Here is a 22,562-nt window from a genome sequence, read left to right as displayed (position 1 = left end):
TAGCCTGAACCTGGATGGTAACAAATATTTTATACTTTTTTTAACAATATAATGTTACTAGCTGAAATTAAAAAAGAACAATAAAATTTATTGTTATATTTAGGTATTTAAAGTATTTTAAAAAAAAAAATTATAAAAACGTCATAAATAAAATAATATACTTTAATATATAAAAAGAAAATAATATTACATTATTGGAACAAATAAAAGGACAATGTTTAGATGATATAATGATAAGAATGGTTAATAAAACGGAAGTAGCAATATATTATCAAAAAAAAAAGACATAATCAAAAATTTATTTTACTACTCTTTTAATTGAATCTTCAATATTTAAAAATTAAAAAAAAAAAAGTGCATAAATATTTTAAAGTACCAAAACAACAAAAATAATTTACATTATAATAGTTTTGATTTTAAAAAAAAAAATGCTTTTTTAGATTTTTAATATTATTGTTAAACTTAATGATTTGACATGATATTATGAGATGATGAAAATAAAAAAATAAGGTCGTCATTAAATATACATGACTATAAAAGATCTTCTAAAGAGTGATTATATATATATATACAAATACACAAATATGAAAAGAATTATTATGATAAAAAAAAAAAGAAATAGATAGTTGATAAATGTATTTTCTAAAACCTTGAAAAGATTAAGATAATAAAAGCTTTCAAATATTTTTTTTTATTGTCTCAGATTATATTATACAGTATAAAGCACTTATATAGGATATCATGAAACATTAGATATATAATTTCATCAAACTACAATTTAACATTTTTTTTTATGTTAATAGTAGTGATTTATAGTAAAATAATTATATTTATAAACATTCTTTTTTATTCCTCCAAAAGTAGTTCATATAAATTTAAGAAGTAACATGAAATATTATAAATAAGATTTTAATATACTTAATGTTTTATAACTAACATTGAAAAATATTAAAATAAAATAAATATTTATTTCTAACTAACAAAAGAGTTACAAAATAATAATATTAAATTTTATTCACATGATTTTTTTTCCCACCAAAAACTTTATGGACTTTTTTTTTAAAATAATGTATTATTAAAAATAATAAATTAAAATAAATAAATAAATAGAAAAAAATTAATACATATGCAATTTATTTATTATAGAATATAACATTAGCTAAAACTATAAAACTAAAATAAAATATTTTGACACTTTTCTAAGAATTTTAACAGATGTATAGTATAATGATAAAAAAAAATAAATATAAAACTGATAATAGTTTTTATGCAATCCACCCATTTATATTGCCCCTTATACATTTCGTTTAATTTTTAAACAGTTATATAGAAATATACATCCAGAAATAGTTAACGAAATGATATTTGTTTGAAAAGGATGATTCTAATGAATAAATAAAAATTTATAAAATAAAATAACGCCTTATAATTTGTAAGTATTACTTTTTTTTATTCTTTTTTTTTTTAACATTATATCTCTCTTCTTCTGTAATTGTTATTCTTTCATCATCTATACAAATCATAAATTAGATTTTTTTTAAATATAACAAAAAAAAAAGAAGTAAAAATTTTTTTTAATAAGAAGAAAATAGATTGAAAAAAAAATATATTAATAAATAATTAATATTAATTTTTTTTTATGAAAGTTTTACTTTATAAAAATATATTTATTTAAGATGAAAATATTAAAGCTAATTTAATGTTGCTCCAAATTCTTACATCTATTGACATTGAAGAAAAGGCGCTGCTGATGATTGAATTTTAATATATATATATATTTATGTATATAAAGGGAGGGGATGTCATATTAGGAAAATAATATTAAAATGAGGTCAGACGTAGATCATGGAAAATATAAAAAAAAAAAAAGTATTGGAATCTGAAAAATTTTTGTGGTTTATAAATATATTTTTAAAAAAAAAGTAATATGAGATATGCACCGTTAAAAATGATGTTTATTTTAATGTTTATAAAATTAAAAAAAAAATTGATAAAGCTAAATGAAAGAAAAAAAAAATAAAAAATTTTTATGGTTATTTAAAGAATTAGAAAGAAAAAAAAAATTGTTAAACAAATTATATATTTCTTTATAGAATCTTTATGTGAGGACAAAATTATGCATACATTAGTATAAATATATTTAAATGAATGAATATGTATATGTATTTATACATGCATAAATATGATATATTTAATTACTGTATGTTTTTTTTTTATATTGAAGAATGAATACGGATGTTTATAAGTATAGTTGAGAAGATATGATCAATGGTTATGAAAACAATTAAAATAGTATAGATTATTTGAAATTTATAGATTAAATAATACCAATAAATATATTTGGATTTGTCTATATGATATATATATGATTGTTAAAAGATGATTGAACATTAATATTCCATTCACAGCTGGGAATAATTTGAAAAAAGATAGTTGAGTTATGAGCAATGATTCATAAACCTTCATTTTTATTTATTAAAGAAAAAAAAAAAAAGATTTTAGAATATAAATTATAAAAGAATGTTAGAAATAAAAATGGTGAGAAAACTTGATATATGAAAAATGGAACAAATAATAATATATTAAAAATATATATAAGTTTTTTTTTAGGTATAAAAATGTTATACTATAACAAGATATTATATATTTTTCATATATATATATATGTTTATTAAATTTTTAAAATATTACAACGTTTATATAATTTGATATTTTAAAAAAAAATGTTTATTATTATCACTGTAAATAATCTTTTAAATAGTTAAAGATATCATGTATAAAGATAGTATAATATTATACAATAAAGTTATCGTGATAAAGAATGATTATAATTTTACCTCATTAATTTTATTATATATACAAAAAAAAAAGAAAAATTTGCATATTAATATCTAAATGAGGACGAGTGGAAAGATATATATAATATATAGATTGACGAATATCTTTATTTGATCAACACTTCAAAAATAAAGGTGTAAATAATTTAGTAGTTGATAAAATGAATTAGAAAATGAAATGTTGTAATGTTGTTATATTATTATAAATTGTCAATGAAAAAGGTTTATAATAATAAATACAATAATTTTTGAATGAGCCATTTTAGAATATATATATATATAAGATTAGAGAGACCCCTATAAATATAAAATACAATAGAGGACATATATATTTATATATATATATATATTTATGGGGTGACAATGTCCATCAAGAAAAAAAGAAAAAATATTATCGCCAGGTTATATATACCATTTGACAAGGTATTGCGTTGTTGAAATAGAGCGAATCCATCATTTACATTTAATAAAACAACCAACTAAAAATTTTTGTTTAAAAAAGGAAGAAAAATGTTAGCATTATGATAAATAAAAAAAAAGGGGTTATATTGAAAGAAAAATATTATAGAGAATATAAGTAACGTTAAAAAAAATGCTTTAATAGTAGTATCGTGGTCATTTTAAATTGCCCATTAAATAATGTCTGAGTATCATTTTATAGAAAAATTACTTCTATATTAATATATATATGTATATTTTTTTTTGATTCTATCCTTTTATAAAATAAAAATGAAATGTTAAAAATTTTTGTGAAAATAAATGAAATTGAATAGAGAAGTGAGGGAGAAATATTCAATTTGTGAAATTAAAGTAGACCCTAATAAAGCATTAAAATTAAACTTGACGTATGCATACATATGTATATATGTATATCTTCATATTTAAAATTTGTGTCATTTTCAAATATATACAATAAAAGAATTAAAAATCATAAAGATTAATTAAAATAGTACTTTATGTTAAATTTGATAAATGTCTTATATAACAGTAATAAATAAAAATATTTAATTTAGCAAAATATAATATATCAAAGAATTATCATTTACAAATATTTTTATAATAAAACTATTTTAATTTTTTTTTATACCTTAAATACTTTAAAAATGAATGTTAAAAAGCAAAGTGTCGTTATAAAGCATATTAAATATTATAATATATGGAACATAATAAATTATTGCCTTAAGTTAAAAATATAAGTAAATATTAAAATAATAAAAAAAATAATTATTAAAAAAAAATTTATTTTTCAATTTTATATGTTATATAATTTAATAATATATAGCAAAAAAAAAATTAAATAATATAATATTTAAATAAAAATGTTAACATTAATAATGGTCATTAATTCTTTTTTTTTTTAAAATAATTAAAATGATTCGATTTAATAACATAACAAATTTAGTAGAAAACAATATGCTATAGTGTGGGTTAGTTAGATTATAACTCGAGAGAGATATTTACAAATGGATAAATATATGCGTAGCTACGTATATATTTGTTTTTTAATTTAAAATATACATGTATTATAGGAACATCATTTCTTAAAGCCTTATAAATGGCAAAAATACACAAAACATTTTTAATTGAGATTTTTTAGTAAACAATAATAGTAGATGAGAAAGATTAATGAAGTCCACATTAGAAAAAAAAAAAAAAATTAAAATTATTCTAGTCTAATGATTATTATTCTACTTCTAAATAAAAATGAATAGAGGCACACATACACTATTATCAAAAAGAGTGTAACCCGTGTAAACAAAAAAAAATTTCAATATTATATCAGCTGTGGAGAATCTTCTTCATTGATATATTAGAAAAAAAAAAAAAAAATTTCAATATTTGGTTAAATAAAAAGCTTTTTTTTTAATTGAATGAATTTTCTTTCTTTTTTTATGTTCTTAGTGTACATTTGAAATTTAAATTATTTGAAGCGTAAAAATATTTTTAATTAATGTTTTGTTTTGATGAAAAAAAAATTATAAATATATTTTTTTTTTTGCCAGAGGTAACTAGTCAATATTTAGTACAGTATTTTTAAAAGTATATGATACTTTCTCATAAAAATAATGCTTTTTATCATATATAAAAATAAATAAATACTTTATAAATAATATAAATAAATTTGATCTAATATATTTAATTTACTTTTATTAAGTGATTAAACAAGTTATAGATGAGTCAGAATGTACTATAAAAATATATTAAGTAAGTAAAAACAATTGATATTGAAAAATTTTTTTTTCCTACTTTAATTGAAATATTATTTAAACAATAGGTAATATGATAAATAATTTATATAGAAAAAAATTCTTTTACTAATTGTTTTTTTACCTATTTTATTATAATATTATCTATATGATGTAAAAAAAAAAAATTCGTGTATTTTTGAAGTTAAAATTAAATAACAATCATTCAGATGAAGATAAAATATTTTGTAATAAAATAAACTATAAAAAAAAAAGAATCCAAATATTATTCATGAAATGAATAGAAAATGAAAAAAAAATTGAAAATAAAACATATCAACATATTTATGAGGAAATAGATTGAATGTATAAAATGACGTCAAATAGCATGCTTAACATTATTTTTAGGATATAAAATTTAAAACTTTATTTTTTATACAATTATTTTGAAACATTTAAATATATTTTTAAAATCCAATCATGCTTAATGAGTAAAGAAGTATAAAATTTACAAACGATTAATACGTGTAAGTGTTTGTTTTACTATATAAGCAAAATATATTTATAAAGAAATATTTATATTTTTTTTTTATTATAAAACATTTTTAAAAAAAAACCTATAAATTTAATGATAGACTTTGATATTTTAAAATAAGAAGATTACCAATTAGTATTATTATAAAAAAACCTCAAATCCTTATTCTAGTTTTTAAAGTAATAATATATAAAAATTTTTTTATATAAAAATAAATTTTAACATAAAGATAAATTATATATATATATTGTATATATGGAAATTTTTATCAATTTTAGTAGTAACATTTTGAAAGTGAGAGATATATGAGAAGATGTAGTAACTACTATCTCAACACATCATCCTCCGGATATAGGATGTTTGATTCATTATCTAAAAAGTGAATCTAAATTGATGGTATAAAAAAATTTGACAATTTCTTAGTTAGATAAACTTTACAAATTTAATAAAAAAAAAAAAAAAAAAAAAACTACAAAGATTTATATAAACATTATATAGATATTTATCTTTCTCATACTTTTTTATGTATACTAATTTTTTTCATCTGAAAATAATATTTATAATAAAAATATTAAAAAAAAATAATAATATAATATAATTTCAAAAAAAAAAAAAATAAAATAAAATAATTTCCTATTAAAAAGCAAAGAAAGGATGTTATTTAATTATAAATGTACTTCATATGTTAATTACATATTTTGGTAATACAAAACACTGACGCCATAACTCTTTTTTCTAACTAAAAATAAATATCCAATTATTTTCTTATTAGTGGCAGTACATTTACGTAAAAGAAATTTTTACTATTTATTTAATATTATTAAGATAGTATTTTTTTAAATTTTCTATCAAACAAATGTCTATGGAATAGAAGAAATTTAGATACCAAAATTAATTTGGATGATGTCATATATAATTTTTAGACAAATATTTTACCCTCATAGAAACATTATAACAAAATTTTGAAGCAGATAAATATATTTAAGTATACATATATATATATATATATGGAACGATAAAAATAGGCGGAATAAGAAAAACATATATAGCCCACGTCATTTATAAAACATTGAGTTATGGCTTAAACTATATATATATATATATATATATATAATTATCCATGCATATATCTAAATTTGCGTAGGACGATTACTACAAAAAAGTCATAATTCATAATATAAAATTAAAAGTTAATTAAATGACGTTAAGCTAATTTTAGGATAAAAATATTTATATCATATAAGTATAATGACAGTTTTTTTTTAAAAAAAAAAACAATATAAAAAATACAAATGAATAAGCTGAATAAGCTTAAAAAATATAAAGAATATATAGTAGCAATTAATGTTTATATTATAATAATAATAATTTTATTTCTTTATTAAAAAAATGTACAATAAAATAAAAGATATATTTTTTATATGTCAAGTGCATTCTTATATTTTATAAATAGAAAGACTTCAAATTAATTAATTTTAAAATAACAAAAAAATGTAAAAATACATGTTATATGTAATTTTTTTTTTAAAATATCTAGAGGAAATAATTCATGATGTATATATAACTTTTTTTTTAAAATTTATAACTTACATTTTACTATATAAATTATATTTTTAATAAAATGAAAAAAAAAATGTATAGTTTATATCATGTCAAATATAATACATTTTATCATTAAAAAAAAAGAAGAAACTATCAAAAAGGTTAACTTTTGGACAATATAAAATTTTTATAGGACAATAATTTTAGAAAAGTACTATCAGTAAATATAAAATGAGATAAATATTATAGATGTAATGTTTGCATATTCCCATTGGTCATATGTGCGCATATTTAAATAAAAATTTAATATACTGCCATTGAACTGATCAAAAAGATCCACAAATAGGTCACGTGAAATAAATATTAATATTTTATATTTGATTATTTAAAATATCTATTTTTTTTATACATGTAATAAAATTGACCTTTTAAAACTTTAAAGTACAATTAAATTTAATAAATTTATATATTAATAAAAATAAAAACAAATAAATTTTTTGATCTTTAAATGGCACATATTAAAAAATTTTTATAGAAAATTAATATAATATCAATTGTAAAGATCTTCCTTTTTAACATTAAAGAGAAATACAAGTATTTTAAAATCACTTTATGCTTAAATCAGAATAACAAACAATCTTGAAAAGTAAACAACAATAACCTTTTCTACCTTTGATCAATTTTGAACTATTTCATTAAAAAGTTGCGCAGTCATACACTGGCAAAAAGTTCAAACTCACACATATATATATATATATATTATCCTTTACCACAGATAATAGGGTAAGCGATTTAGCAAAACAAATTTCTTTATCAATTTATAATATTAATATAAGTGTGAACATATATATGTATAATAGATTTTATTATTCTTTTCTAGAAAATTATATATATAGATATGAAACTTTTGTATAAATACCTATCTACAAATAAAGAATGCCATATTTTTATAATTTTACTCATTCATCATCATATAAACTAATATATAAATATATTCTTCAATAATATATATATATATATATTTATATTATAAATTCAATAAATATAAACGTTAAAAATTTTATATTTGCACTATATCTTTAATAAACAAGACGATATAGTATATGTTAATGTAAAAATAATAATTTTATCAAGAAAATATTCATGTTATTATCATGATATAAATGTAATATTTATATATCTATATATCTATTAAATATTAAACAATTGTTATTTTATAAATTTATTAAATATAAAAATATAATAACAATCGTAAATAATAATGTTACGCATAAGTTAAAAGACATAAAAATATCATTTATATTTTAAAAAGTTAATTAAAAATTAGTATTACTCATATAGAATGTCAAATAGAATATAATTATATTAAACTAGCGTCTTAATAAATATAAAAATAATTTTTCTTAAAATATACTTGCTATTATAAATGACGTAATATATCGTTTTACATTTAAACAAATGTTTCAAATTTTAGAAAAGAAAAATTAATGTGATCCTGAATAAAAACATCTTATACATAGTTATTTCTTCCTTTCTTAAAAAGATACATATATATATCTTTAAATAATTGTAATGATTTTAACGTGCTCATTATTCTATAATTGAATTTAATGATAAATATGTTTATATCAGTCAAAGTAGTAATATATATATATATATGTATATACAGAAAGAGTATTTATTGAAACTTCAAATAACATTAACAAAAAAAAAAATAGATAATATCATGAAAATTATTTATAATAAAAATTACTAAAATTTCTTTTGTATTTATGAAATTAGTTATTTATTTAATAATATTTTAAATAGTCTAGACATTTAATACTTATTTCATATATCATTAAAATAAAAAAAAAAAGAAATGTGATAGCCCTCAAATAATAATAACTAAATAAAGTATGCCTAAAATTTTTAAAGAAAAATAATAGGCATAAGATGTAAAAGATTAATGTAATATTTTACTTTAAAAAGAATATTACAATCACTTTAAATTTATTTTTTTTTTAAATATATGTCTCATAGTTTTATTTTATTTTTTCTTTATTAATAAAAAAAAGATGAACAAAAAATAAACAACTTCTAATGATAGAAAAAGTGTTGTTCATAGATTATTAAATAAAGGTCAGATAAATAATCTTATAATTTTCATTGATAAATAAGATATAATATTTTAAAAAAAATGTTTTATATATTAATTTTGGATGAATATTTTAGATATTCAGTTATACTTTAATGTTGTTTTATTTAATAAAAGATATCTAACAATAATTAAAACTAAAGAAAATATAAAATAGAATATAAAAATATGAATCTATCAAATAATGATAATTTCTTGATATTTATTGAATATGATAAATATATTTATAAATATGTAAATTTTTTTTTAAATATATAAAAAAAATTACTAGAAATTTGTATATAAATAAAATATTTTTCTATATATTAATTATGTCAATAAAAAAAAAACATTTATTTTTTTTTTTACCAACTATTATCTCCCACATTAATATGATACTCTTATAACGAAATAAATATTTATTTTTTTGATAAATGTTTCCTTTCTATAAAATGTAAAAATTTATTTCTATTTTTAAATACTTTATTTATCTATTATTTTGCCTTATGTTTTTTATATTTTCTATAAAAATTAGTCTTTATTTTGCTAGACGTCAATAAAATTAACGAAATTTCGAATATATTAATTTTGAATATATAAAATTTTTTTTTTTGTTTAAAATATATAGATGAATAATTTTTTAAATGGTAGAAATTTTTTACCTATTATCAGTGGAAAAAATTGGAGAGAATTTTTTAATATTTTCAAACATTTATCTCCTACAAATATATTTAAATTTAATGTTTCACCTTTAGTACTTTGTATAAAACAAAAAATGGATGAAACAAAAAATGAAAAGGTATTTGATGGTGGTGATAAAGAAAATAATATAAATAGAAAAAATATAAATTTAGAGAAAGAAAAAAAGGATACTGGATCAATAAATAATAATAACCACAACAACAATTTATCAGAAATAAGTGAAGATACTGTTACAGATAATGATAGTTATGTAACATTTTTAACACAAGGAAATAACATTGGGTCATTTTATAAAAGGAAAAATCATAAACCTTTACCACCTAAATTAGCTTTATCTTTTTCTGGGGCTGGTTTTCTTGGAATTTATCATTTTGGTGTTATTCATTGCCTTCAAGCCTATGCACCTACATTAGTATCAAAAGTACAAAGGTATGCTGGTACTTCAGCAGGATCTATAATAGCATCATTATTAGCAATTAGTCCAGAAATATTTAATAAATCTATGAAATTATTAATTCAAATGGCTGATGAAACAAATACTCTTGCTTTTGGTGCTCTTACAAATGGTTTTTCAATGCATGAAAAATTAGTTAGAGCTGTAGATGAGGTAATTCCTGATAATGTTTCATCATTAAAAGATAGGCTTTACATATCAATGACAAATGCAAAGGTAATTTAAAAAAGGAAATGTTATTACTTAAATTTTTAGACAAATCAAAATATTTTATATAGTAATTTTACAACTAAAGAACAATTGACGGCTGCTATATGTGCAAGTTGTTATATTCCTGGTTGGAGTGCACATTTTAATGCACCTCATCCTGTAGTAGATGGAGTTGTAAGTTTTAAATATATATATTTATAAAAAAAAAAAAAAAATAATAAAAATAACTAAACATATACTTTTATTTTTATTATTTAGTCATATATAGATGGTGGATTTTCAAATAACTTACCTGTATTTGATGATATGGAAACAATAACAATATCTCCTTTTTCTGGTGGGGCTGATATAGCGCCTATTGATAATTCATTACTCTCGTCATACCTTCCAATGCAAATAACATTTGGAAAACAAATGTATTCAGCAAGTTTTGCAAATATTCAACGAATGGGTTATGCTTTATTTCCTCCTAAGGGTGAAGCATTAAAAATGTACTATGATTTAGGTTTTAAAGATGCTTTTTTATATCTTTATGAAAGTGGAAGATTAGAAAGACCTAATGGTACAAAAGTATAAATATTTACATAATAATCATTATTATTAATAAAGAAATTTTTATTATAATTTTATGAAAAACAAATTGTCGAAAGTCGATTATATATTTGTTAGAAAAAAAAAAAAAAAACTTTTTTTTTTCTTTAAAAACTTATTAAACTTTCCTTCTTTTTTTTTAAAATTTTAGACTAATAGAAAAATACACAGTATAAAAAAAAATGTCGGGAAATGTAATTATATATTTATTTAAAAAATTAATTGCTTTAACTGTATCTATATTATATCTAGCTCAAGCATTTTTGAATATAATTTTAAGAAAACAAAATAACAGAATTAGTGAATTACCATTTCATATAAAAGAAGGAGGATTAGATATGGAAAATAACACACCCATTATGGATGATATTTCTTCATCAACATTAATTTTTCCACCACAACTTTCTCATAATGGTTATACTACTAACACATTTAAAGAGACAGGAGGATTATTAAATAACACGACAATTTATGATTATCAACGGAGTCAGATGCTTCAAAACCATAAACGTATTGAGGAAGCAATGCGTATAAAAATAGAAAAAGAAGAAGAAGAAAGAATAAAAGCTGAAGCACTTGCTGCTGAGGAACAAGATTTTTTTAAAGATATGATACCAGAAATAAAAGGAAGAAAATTAATAATTAATAGTAATAATATAAATGATGAAACAAAAGAATTAAATAATTCAAAATTATTTTCTGTTGATGACAAAGCATTTATATTACCAGAGGTAAGATTAATATTACTAATAAAAAAATATATAAATAAAATTATCTATCTGCTTTTTGGTAACATTCAACGACAACTGAAATATAATTCATACATCCAAAATGTTCAATTGTTAATTTAAAGTTAGGTGAGCAAAGTTCTTGACATTTTAAGGGTAAAATACCATTAGGATTAGAAAAATTGATTAAAGAATTATGTGATGATGCACAACATTGTGATACTGGACGTGTATCAAAATATTTTGGATAACATTGTAAAATATTTCCTAGTTCTAATCCACTACATGTATTACGTGATAATGATGATGTAATTATATTTGTTGAAAAGTTACTATCACATATTTCTTTACATCTTGGTGATGTTTTATAACAACATTCTTGAAGGAGTGCCATTTTATCTTTAGGTGTTGTAATTTTTCTAATAGAACTAATTTGTATTGGTTGTATAAAATTAAATTGTGGATTATAAAATTTAGGATTTTTTGACACTGCCACAACTGACATTTCATATGCTGATGGTGATGGTACAACATTAGTATTGTATAAAGGAGTTGTTTGGTAATGTTTTTGTTTTGTATAAAGTATTTTATTTTCAAGTATTTTATGTGCTTTTAATTTATCATTAGCTTTCTCATAGTAAATATTATCATTTAAATTACCAATTTTTTTAAATATTATTTTTGGTCTTTCTGGTAAATTATTACTTGTAAAATTTATGGGAGAAATAGATAATGGTAATAATTGATTATTATTATTTTGAGGTAAATTATTTTTTAATAAAATATTATCATATATTTTGTTATTCTTTTTATCTTCATTAATTTTAAAAACATTAAGTTCCTTATTTATAATATTTCTAAAATTATTTTTACCACTTTTACTATCTTCTTGTAATAGATTATTTGTAAATAAAGAAAATTCACCGTTACCATCTAATTGAAAATGTGCTATAGGTTGAGAAAGTGCAATTGGTTTTGCATCTTTTCTAAAATCATCAATATCAGGCTTTTCTTTATGTATAATATTTGAATTATTTAAAATAATTTTTTTAGCTTCTATAAATCGTGATAGTCTTAATTTAAGCATAGTATACATTTCTTTATCATTATCTTTCATAACATTCATATCACATGTATCTCTTTGATTTATAATATTACATATTTCTACTTTAATATTAGCTTTAGATTTTTCACTTACTCTATCTATTATTATATCCCTTATATACTGATAATCTTCAAGTACAGGATCTACTCTAAAGCTTGGAAATTCTGTTACAGTCATTTGCCATCTTGACCAAAAACAATTACTTTCTTTATTTTTTTTAAGTCGTGTCATACTTCCTAGTGTACTACAACATTGTAGATGAAATATTTTATCTGTTAATTGTACACCAGTTACAAAACTTCTTCTTCCTAAAAATGCATCATAGTGGGTGGCATTACGACAACTTTCTTGCCATTCACATGCTTCAATACAATTTGGATTAGATATAGGTGCACATAATGCCTATAAGTATTATTATTTTAAAAAAATAAAAAAAAATTTTATTTATTTTTGTATAAGATTAAAAATAATTATATTAAAAAAAAAAACATACTTTTCCTGTTTCGATGGCAAATAATTTCTTTCCATATGTACATGAATTATGGGGTAAAATAAATTTTGTTAAATAGATAATTAATAATATCAAATAAATAAATATAGTATTATTAAATATAAAAAATAAATTTTTATTAATCATCTTTTTTTTTTAAAAAAAAACTATAATAAAATTTCCAACCTTTTTTAATAGTAATAAAAATAATCTTTTGTATTAATAAATATATTTTTATACATATGTATATTTATCTTCTTTCTAATAGAGATAACCAAAAATTTAGTAGACATAGATTATATATTCTTTTTACTAGTTCAAATTTTTAGTCCCTTCCTCTTTTATTAAAAATATTTATAAAAGTCAGGAGAATCTCACTTATCCAGAATGTTGATTGAAATCAAGGGAATATGTATATATATTTATTTATATACAATTAAATGAAAAGTGAATAAAAAAAAAAGTTAAATCCTATAATAATATCAAAATTCCTCCTTCCGGAGGCAATCGGATTATTCCTTTAATAGATAAATAAATAGAGGCCAAAGAGCTATGAAATATTTTAATGAGTTTAATCATTTCAACTAAAAACACTAAAATTTACATGTTTATTTCTTTCATAAATTATGAAAGGGGTTTATGGAACGAGTTTCAAATTATGCTTAAAAAAATATTATTATTCATGAGCAACTTGCTTTGCCAACAATTTATTACATAATTAATTTGTTATGTTTATAATTATCATTATTATTGTAATATTAATTATGTTTAAAAAAACTTTTTAAAAAAAAATGTCAGGTTTACAACAAGGGATAATTTTAAAGATATTTTAATGTAATTATATATTATTATTCTAAAATCCTGTCATGGTGCTTTTTTTATATATAATTATCATATAGTGTTTCTTTTACAATTAAACTAGCATGAAAATTGTTTATCAAGAAGGAAATTTATTTGATAAAATAGGAGATGAATAACTTTAATTATCTTTTTATAAAACTTTAAAAAAAAATTATATTTAAAAGATAATAATATTGTTTTTAATATTAACAATTAAGAATAAGTTATTTAAATATTTTTTGTTGACAAATTGTCTTTTAAATTATTGTTGTTTAACAAAAAATATTATTAAATTTTTAAAAATATAATATATATTTTTTTAAATCAAGTTTTTTTTTCAATAATAATTTTTTTTTTACAGGGCTCTGCCATACTGGGAGAATTAGATGAACAAATTGATAATAATATTGATAATACAAATGAATGGGACACTGAAATAGATCTTGATTCACTTAGTAAAACTGAAAAAGAACAAAAAAGAAAAGAAAGGGAAATGAGACATAAGGAGCGTTTAATAGAACATCAAAAAAAATTGAAAGAAAAACGCAGTGAAGGTCATTAATTTCTTTTTTTTAAAAAATGTTTTTTAAAACATTTAAGCCAAATGTTAAATTAATAAATTATTACAATAAACACATTTTTTATAATTTTATTTTATGTTATATTTTAATCTATTTACATGTTTTACTACTTTAAAATATTTACCTCTTTTTCTCAGCACGACATTTTTTGAAACATCTTGGTAATTAGATCATACATATGTTAATGAAATTTTGTTTTTTAATCAATTCTAATTTTAGAAGTAATGCTGCGTTTACCGTATACCTTGGAGACTTTTCAATTAACTAGATTTATTTCTACAACATCACATTTATCAAAAAATAAAGCAGGAAAATTAAAGGTAATAAATAAAATAAATTATTTATCCTTTTTTTTAGTCCACTCCATTTAAAACACAATTAGCAACTTATGAAATGGCTCAAAAACCACATCATTTAGGATCCAGAAAAGCATGGCTTTCCTGGCATACACATAATTTAGAAGAATTTCGTAAATCACAAGGAAGTATCTTAGCACAAGATGAAATAATAAGACGATTCATTCGAGGCATCTTTCCACAAAATGTACCATTTAGTGCAAATGAATTGGTAATTAAAAGGAGAGGAAATTCTATTATTATAGCTGGTTTTTTTGTAATATCCACCAAACTTTTATCCATTAAAGAATTTTATTGGAAGTTTGGGTTTGCAGAAGAGTTTTTAAGTATTTTATTAAAACAACCAGTTACATTAGAAATTCAGTTTGTTGATAATGAACATGAATTGGCATATGTTTATCTTTAAGTATAACATGCTAATTAAACAAATTTATATATTATTAGTAGTGTTTGTTAAATTTTTCTTTGAAAATGTTCCTGTATAAATAAAAAAAAAATTGTAGTATTTTTAATATTTAATTAACGATATAATTTTGGTTTTATAAAAGGGATTTTTAAAAAAAAAAAATTAAATATCTATAAGAGTGTTTAAAAATAATGATTCTGTTTTTCTTATATATATTTTATATCATTTCTTTTTTTAGATAAAAAAAAAAGAAGATTATTATAATGTGAGTTTATTTGAATTATAAGTATTCAACTACATAATTTAATTTATCACCTCAATAAACAGTACTCAAATTGAAATTGTTATTATACATTGGATATATAATAATTTTTATAATTCTTAGAATATAAATTATAGAAAAATAGTTATTTTAATATTCCATGAATTCTAACATACATTTTGCTTTTCATTAGAAAATTTTCTTATCAACTTATAAGAGTACAAAATGCTAATAAATATGAATAAGCAATTATTAACCAAAGATCTTTTATAGTGAATAAATTATTATGCTTTACATATTTTTTTATACACATATATAAAATTAATCAAACTAATATCCATTTCTTTAGTATCATAACATTATTTTCTATATTATTATTATTTTAAAAAAAAGTAACAAATAAAATTAATTCATGTACCTATTTATGATACATAATATTTAAAACATACATAAAGCTACTTATTGAAATATTTATAGTATACTAAAAAAAGATAATTCAATGTATAAATTTCACGATGTATATTTAGAAAAAAAAATTCTCCCAAAATCTTTATTAACAAAATTAAAAAAATAGCATTTAGAATACATAATTAAAATTTAAAAGATTTTTTTTCTTTCATAACATAATATATAAATTGTAGTTTCCATTTTTTTTTATTATAAATTGTTTTTCATCAAGCTTTTTATAAGCATAAAAGAAAACATTTGATATTCTATATATATATTTTTTCATTATAAATGTTTCAATAAATATGGTTACATAAACATAGATTGTGGATACAATTTTTAATGACAATTATTAATAATAAAAAAATAGATGTCTAAATATAAAATGGGTAGCTTGTTATGAAAATTAATATATTTAAACTAATAAACAAAAATATCTACAAAATAGAATATCAAAACTATTAAAATTAATGAAATTTTTTTTTTCAAAATTAAAAAGTAATAATGGAAAGAGTACAGGTGTTGGGAACAGTTGCCCCTTCCATATTCGGAGATAATAAGAAGTATGGTTTTGATATTAATTAATTTAAATAATTTCTCCTTGTTTTTGTAAGGCACCAAAAAACGCTGTAAGCAACTGTTACACGACACCAAAGCACTTTGGAAGGCAGGGTAAAAGCACTAAAAAATGATAAAGTAATACTAATTTAAAATGGTTATATGTTAAAGCACTAATAATATATATAAAAATATTTTATTTTGTATATTTTAAAGTAAAATAGAGAGGAGAATTGAGATGATGCCTGTAAAAGTTGTCATTTCAAAAAGCAGCATTCTCCATGAAAAAAAAATTAAGAAAAACGGCTTTCATATAATTATATTTAATTATTCTGAAATAACTCTAATTATAAAATGAAAAAAAGTACGGTAGATTTTTGTTTAATTTTTTCTAACATACATTCACAAAAAAAAAGAAATAAGAAATATAATACAATATTTATAAACGCAAACACAAATAGTTTTTACAAATATGTATATAAGAAAACTTTTTCATTAGTACGTTAAAATAAATAATTTGATTTTTTTTTTTTAATTTCAATGAATTTACACCAATATATATTATAACAATAAAAATCCAGAATTGAGTTTTCATGATTGTGATGATTGTACACCAAGCATTCCCAAAAGTTTTTGTTTGATATTTGATGATGATGTTGAAGTGGACATTAATCGTTGAGGTGTTGACCCTGAAGAATCATCCATTATAGAAGCTGACAAAGCAGGATTCATTTGATGCATGACACTATGATCATTAGAAACCTAGAATTGGTATGAAGCGATAGAGGTGATATATATAAAATAAAAAAAAATATATATTGCAGTGAGGTTAATAAAAAAAAAAAAGTTGTTGTTGGGAAGATATTTAATTAAATGTAACTTAAAAAATTAATATTCTAACTAATAGAATATACATGTATGTAAAGAAAGATACTATATATTTTTATAAAATGTGAAGAACGACGACACTAACACATGAAATATAGCAATATAAAGTTGAGAATGATTACCATTATAAAGCATGAAGATATATGATGCATATATGAATGCTTTTAATTCTATTCGCTCCTCCTTACCTCATCTAGAGTGGATTGAGAAATTCCCTTTGTGCCAAAGTAACCTTTGGACTGCCTGGTTGTTTCCATTAACTATAAGATGATTAAATGGTAAAATAATATTAATATACATTAAAATAAATAAAAAAGAATTAATATGTATCGTCATTGCTTCACAAATATAGCATCAAAAAGTTAAAAAAGATTTTTTTTTTCTTCCAAACAAAAACTTAAAAGCAACAAATGAGCTATCTACTAAAACTAACCTGTTTTTTAGCTCTTAAAGCAACATCTTCTAATGTTTCAGCTGCTTCATATTTTCCTTGTCTTCGATATAAAGCACCAAGATTTTTTAATGTTGTTGTAACTGTTAAATTATCAATTTTTACAGCATTATGCCATCCACTATAATCAGGAAATGTTTCTGGATCTTTATTAGCAATTTTACTTGCTTCTCTTTCTTCAGCAATTTGCCAAATTGGTTTATTTTTTTCTGATACCGGTCCAAATGCCTTTTCATGTGCTGATGTTAAAATTTGTTTATAAATATTTTCAGCTTCTTTATATTTTCCTTGTTTAAGGTAAGCAGATGATAAATTATTTTTCGTTTTTGCTACATTCATATCATCTGGTCCAAGTTTAGATTCATAAATTTTAACAGCACGTGTATAATATTTTTCAACTTCATCATATTTTCCTTGGTTTTGACATAATAATGCTAAATTATTTAATTGTTTTGCCACATCTGGATGATCTTCTCCAAGAACTTTTTCACGAATTTCTAATGCTCTTTTACATAATGGTTCAGCATCACGATACTTTCCTCTTTTACCATAAAGAACAGCTAAATTATTTAATGTTGCTGCAACGGCAGGATGATTTTCTCCAAGACATTTTTCTCTAATTATTAAAGCTTCATTCAAAAGATTAGCTGATTCTTTATATTTATTTTGATCTCTATAAACTAATGCAAGTATATTTAACATTGTAGCAACATCAGGATGTTCATGACCACTAGTTCTTTCTAAATCTTCTAATGCTTGTTTACATAATGGTACTGCAACTTCATATCTACCTTGAGCAGCATATTGAATAACTAAGTTATGTAATGTACGAAGTCTAGCTGGGACTTCATAACCAGCATTAGCAGAAGCTGCCATAGCATTAGCTGGTGTAGGTTGAGGATAATTATTAGTTGAAGCTACTAATTCATCTTCTTCTTCTGGTCCAAAACCAAGTTCTTGAAGTGTTGAAGATGTATTAACTGATGGTTCCATTGTTGATTCTTTTTGTTCATTTTCATGTTGATCTGCATCATATTTTTTAATTGATAACATAAATTCTAAATGTTTTTTTTCTTCTTCTAATTGTGCATTTAATTGTCCTGATAATTGTAATTGTTGCTGTGTTCCATTTAATTCATCCCTCAACCAAGCATTCTCCTGACATAATCTTCTTACTTGTGCTTTTAATTTTTGTTTTTCAGCTTCAGCATTTTGATAATATTGAGCAAGTGCACTCATTGTTTGTGCTTCTTCTAAACCAAGATTTATTTGTTCTAATTGTTGATCAATTATTCTAATTTTTTCTTCTGCTAAATCTCTTTCTTCTCCTGTTAAACTTTCTAAAGTAGATAAAATATTTTTACGAATCGATTCATGTTCATCACGTAATGCATCCAATCCCTGTGATACTGTCTTGGTATTTTGAAGAATTTCATCTTGTGACATTTGAGTCATCGTTGACAGTGACTCTAATTTTCGACTAAAAAGAATATTGTAGAATGCATCCATATACATATGAAAAATAATTTCGTTAAAAAGATATGTATATATTAAAGCACCAAATATTAAACGTGGAAGCTATTTAAAATTCCAATTTAAGTTAGGTGACAGAGTATTACAAGCGACTATTGATAAAAACTAATATAACAATCACAATACCAAAATTATTAACATTATAACATCTGTGAAAAAAAAAAAATATTCAAAATATTAAACAAATAATTTTTTTTTAACAAAAAAAAAATATCGTTGTAAAAAAAAAAAATTTACACTCAAAATTAATTTTAAATAATTCATGAACAATATAATAATAACATCAATGAATAAGTGAACCTTAAGATTTATGATAACATTGAGGTTTTAACAGTGATACAATATACACGTTCGCACTACATACATACAGAGTTGTTCTCTATATTAAAATTGATACGAAATAAAGTTGCGGTGGACGACTAAATATACAACATCTATCGCAAATTGTCATCTGCATTATCCTTCTAATATACATTCTATAAAGGGGAAAAATATATTTATATATGAGGAATAAGCGTTGTAAATTTACAATCAATTTAGATATTTGGGTTTAAAATAAAAATTTTATATTATTTATAATTACAGATCATAATGTCATTTATAATCAATTATTTATAAATATTTTGAAAATTACATTTTATCTGATTTTTATTTACAACTAAGAAAATTAGTTAAATATTAAGTAATATTTATTTTTTAAAATTTAAAATGATAAAAAGGTTAAAGTTCAAATGTAAATAGATATTTATTTTAAAAAAATTAATGTAAAATTTTAATGAAACTAAATAAAAAAATTTTTTTTTTTAGATATTAATATATATATTATTTATTGTTAAAAATATCAATAGATACAATAATATATTATATTAAAAAAAATTTAAATAATTATTTTAATCATTAGTTGTTATAAGAATATTTTTCTACTAAACATCAAAATATAAAAATTAATATAGGTTATCTAACAATAATAACACTTTTACTAATTAAATTAATCTAATTATCATTTGTTAAAATATAAAAGTTAAAGAAAATAAATTTCATATAATTAAATTTAAAGTTATAATTTGTCAATAAAATGTTTTTAAATTGAATAATATAAAAAAAAAATTATTACTTAGCAACACATTAGAATGCAAGTCAATTATTTTGTCACTCAACTATTTTTGAAAAAATAAATATTATTTCTAAATAATTATACAATTTTATTTCAAAAATAACAAAATTTACAATCACAATCACAATACAAACATCAAAATATTTATTATAACAACGATATATATTTAAATCTAAAAAAATATTTTTAAAAAAATATATTGTGACATTTTTATGTACTATAATAGTATAAAACTACATTGAAACTTAAAAAACAAACAATTTTTTTTTCTTGTATGAATTTTACACAAGACATATATATATATTAACATAGAAAAGCTTTACTGCTTACATGTAAGTTAAAATAATTATTATATTTAAATTTTAATATATATAAACTTACGCTCGATAGGCAGTCATCACAGACATTTTTAATAAAATTTTCTTAAAAATTTTAGTTTGTTAAATTATTAAAAATTAATTAAAATAAATTTTTTTATTTATTCAAAATTATTTGTTATTATTAATATCTGAAATATATATATATATATTTAAACAATTATATCAATCTCAAAAACATAAAAAAAAAATTAGTCAAGTTTGAGTTATTCATCAAAATGTAAAAATGAAATTATTGTATTGTTTATAATATATAAAGCTTTTATCACCACTACCAAAGCCTTATTTTAAAGGATGTCTGTCATATTTAAAATATATATATATATATTATACAATAGTACAACAATAAAGCATAAAAGAAAAGTAACTTTTTAAATTGAAATCTATCAAACTAGTATATATTTTTGAAGCTTAAATTTATTTATATATATATACCCTTTATAGAATTGAGAATAATAAGATGGGCTGTTTGCCACAAAGATATTTGTATATTTTAAAGTGCCTCAATTCTAAAAAGACTTCTTAATGGTGATTTATATTTCTTCCTTTAAGAAGAATAAGTTGTAGATGGTAAAGAATAAAGATTGTTATGTATGTGTAATTGATATCAAATTTTCTTAATACTCAAGATTTTTATATTCATACAAATAAAAAAAAAGTATAATTTATTTATTTAAACAGCTGGTAAAATACATATTTTATTTTATTATCAAGATATACTATAAATAAAAAAAAAATACTTTTAAAGATTATAAAAATAGATTATAAAAAAGTATTAAAAATTTAGTTTCAAAATATATAAATTGAATAATAATAATTAATATTTTTATAACTTATAAATATATTATTAGAAGGTAATAATGTTGTTGTAACATATTACTTTAAAAATAAATAAATTTTATATGAAAAGCTTGTGGTTTAAGATGACATTTTTATGCATCTATCTAGTTACTGATAATAATTTATATAAATTTTGTTAAAATTCTAACTACCGATGGCATTCTTCTTCTTCTTTATATTATTTTTCATTAAAATTAAACTTTTACATACTAATTTTCTATTGAATATTCACATTGCAAACTTTAGTAAATAAATGTTAATTGTAATAATATTTACATATTAAATAAATATATAAGATTATTGTTAATTATATATAATTAAAATAAATATTTTTTTGTTGATTTTAAAGTTATTTTCTCAATTAATTTAATTTAAATTAATACAATGATTAAAAGTTTATTAAATATTATTTT

At 19.8% G+C, this 22,562-nt stretch overlaps 5 protein-coding genes across 5 annotated transcripts; 3 read left to right on the top strand and 2 right to left on the bottom strand.

Annotated features, from left to right (window-relative positions):
* Positions 1-9,991: 9,991 nt before the first annotated feature.
* SRAE_2000438600 (Patatin/Phospholipase A2-related domain and Acyl transferase/acyl hydrolase/lysophospholipase domain-containing protein) lies at positions 9,992-11,158 on the top strand (the record flags this gene model as incomplete). The annotated part of the gene is made up of 3 exons (XM_024643250.1): positions 9,992-10,588; positions 10,628-10,756; positions 10,841-11,158. The coding sequence occupies 3 exons, from the start codon at positions 9,992-9,994 to the stop codon at positions 11,156-11,158; spliced, it is 1,044 nt and encodes a 347-aa protein (XP_024508939.1).
* Positions 11,159-11,355: 197 nt separating this feature from the next.
* SRAE_2000438400 (Hypothetical protein) lies at positions 11,356-14,898 on the top strand (the record flags this gene model as incomplete). The annotated part of the gene is made up of 2 exons (XM_024643248.1): positions 11,356-11,904; positions 14,698-14,898. The coding sequence occupies 2 exons, from the start codon at positions 11,356-11,358 to the stop codon at positions 14,896-14,898; spliced, it is 750 nt and encodes a 249-aa protein (XP_024508937.1).
* SRAE_2000438500 (Hypothetical protein) lies at positions 11,945-13,643 on the bottom strand (the record flags this gene model as incomplete). Its single annotated transcript, XM_024643249.1, has 2 exons — positions 11,945-13,408; positions 13,500-13,643. 2 exons carry the CDS (start codon positions 13,641-13,643, stop codon positions 11,945-11,947), a joined length of 1,608 nt encoding a protein of 535 aa, XP_024508938.1.
* A 243-nt stretch (positions 14,899-15,141) lies between the features above and the next one.
* On the top strand, positions 15,142-15,679 carry SRAE_2000438350 (28S ribosomal protein S24, mitochondrial; the record flags this gene model as incomplete). The annotated part of the gene is made up of 2 exons (XM_024643247.1): positions 15,142-15,237; positions 15,275-15,679. 2 exons carry the CDS (start codon positions 15,142-15,144, stop codon positions 15,677-15,679), a joined length of 501 nt encoding a protein of 166 aa, XP_024508936.1.
* Positions 15,680-17,537: 1,858 nt separating this feature from the next.
* On the bottom strand, positions 17,538-21,339 carry SRAE_2000438300 (Kinesin light chain; the record flags this gene model as incomplete). Its single annotated transcript, XM_024643246.1, has 4 exons — positions 17,538-17,708; positions 18,023-18,094; positions 18,268-19,765; positions 21,314-21,339. The coding sequence occupies 4 exons, from the start codon at positions 21,337-21,339 to the stop codon at positions 17,538-17,540; spliced, it is 1,767 nt and encodes a 588-aa protein (XP_024508935.1).
* Positions 21,340-22,562: the final 1,223 nt, after the last annotated feature.

This window comes from Strongyloides ratti, assembly GCF_001040885.1.
Source record: "Strongyloides ratti genome assembly S_ratti_ED321, chromosome : 2".
Classification (NCBI taxonomy): Eukaryota; Metazoa; Nematoda; class Chromadorea; order Rhabditida; family Strongyloididae; genus Strongyloides; species Strongyloides ratti.
This window is presented reverse-complemented; position numbering and strand designations above follow the sequence as displayed.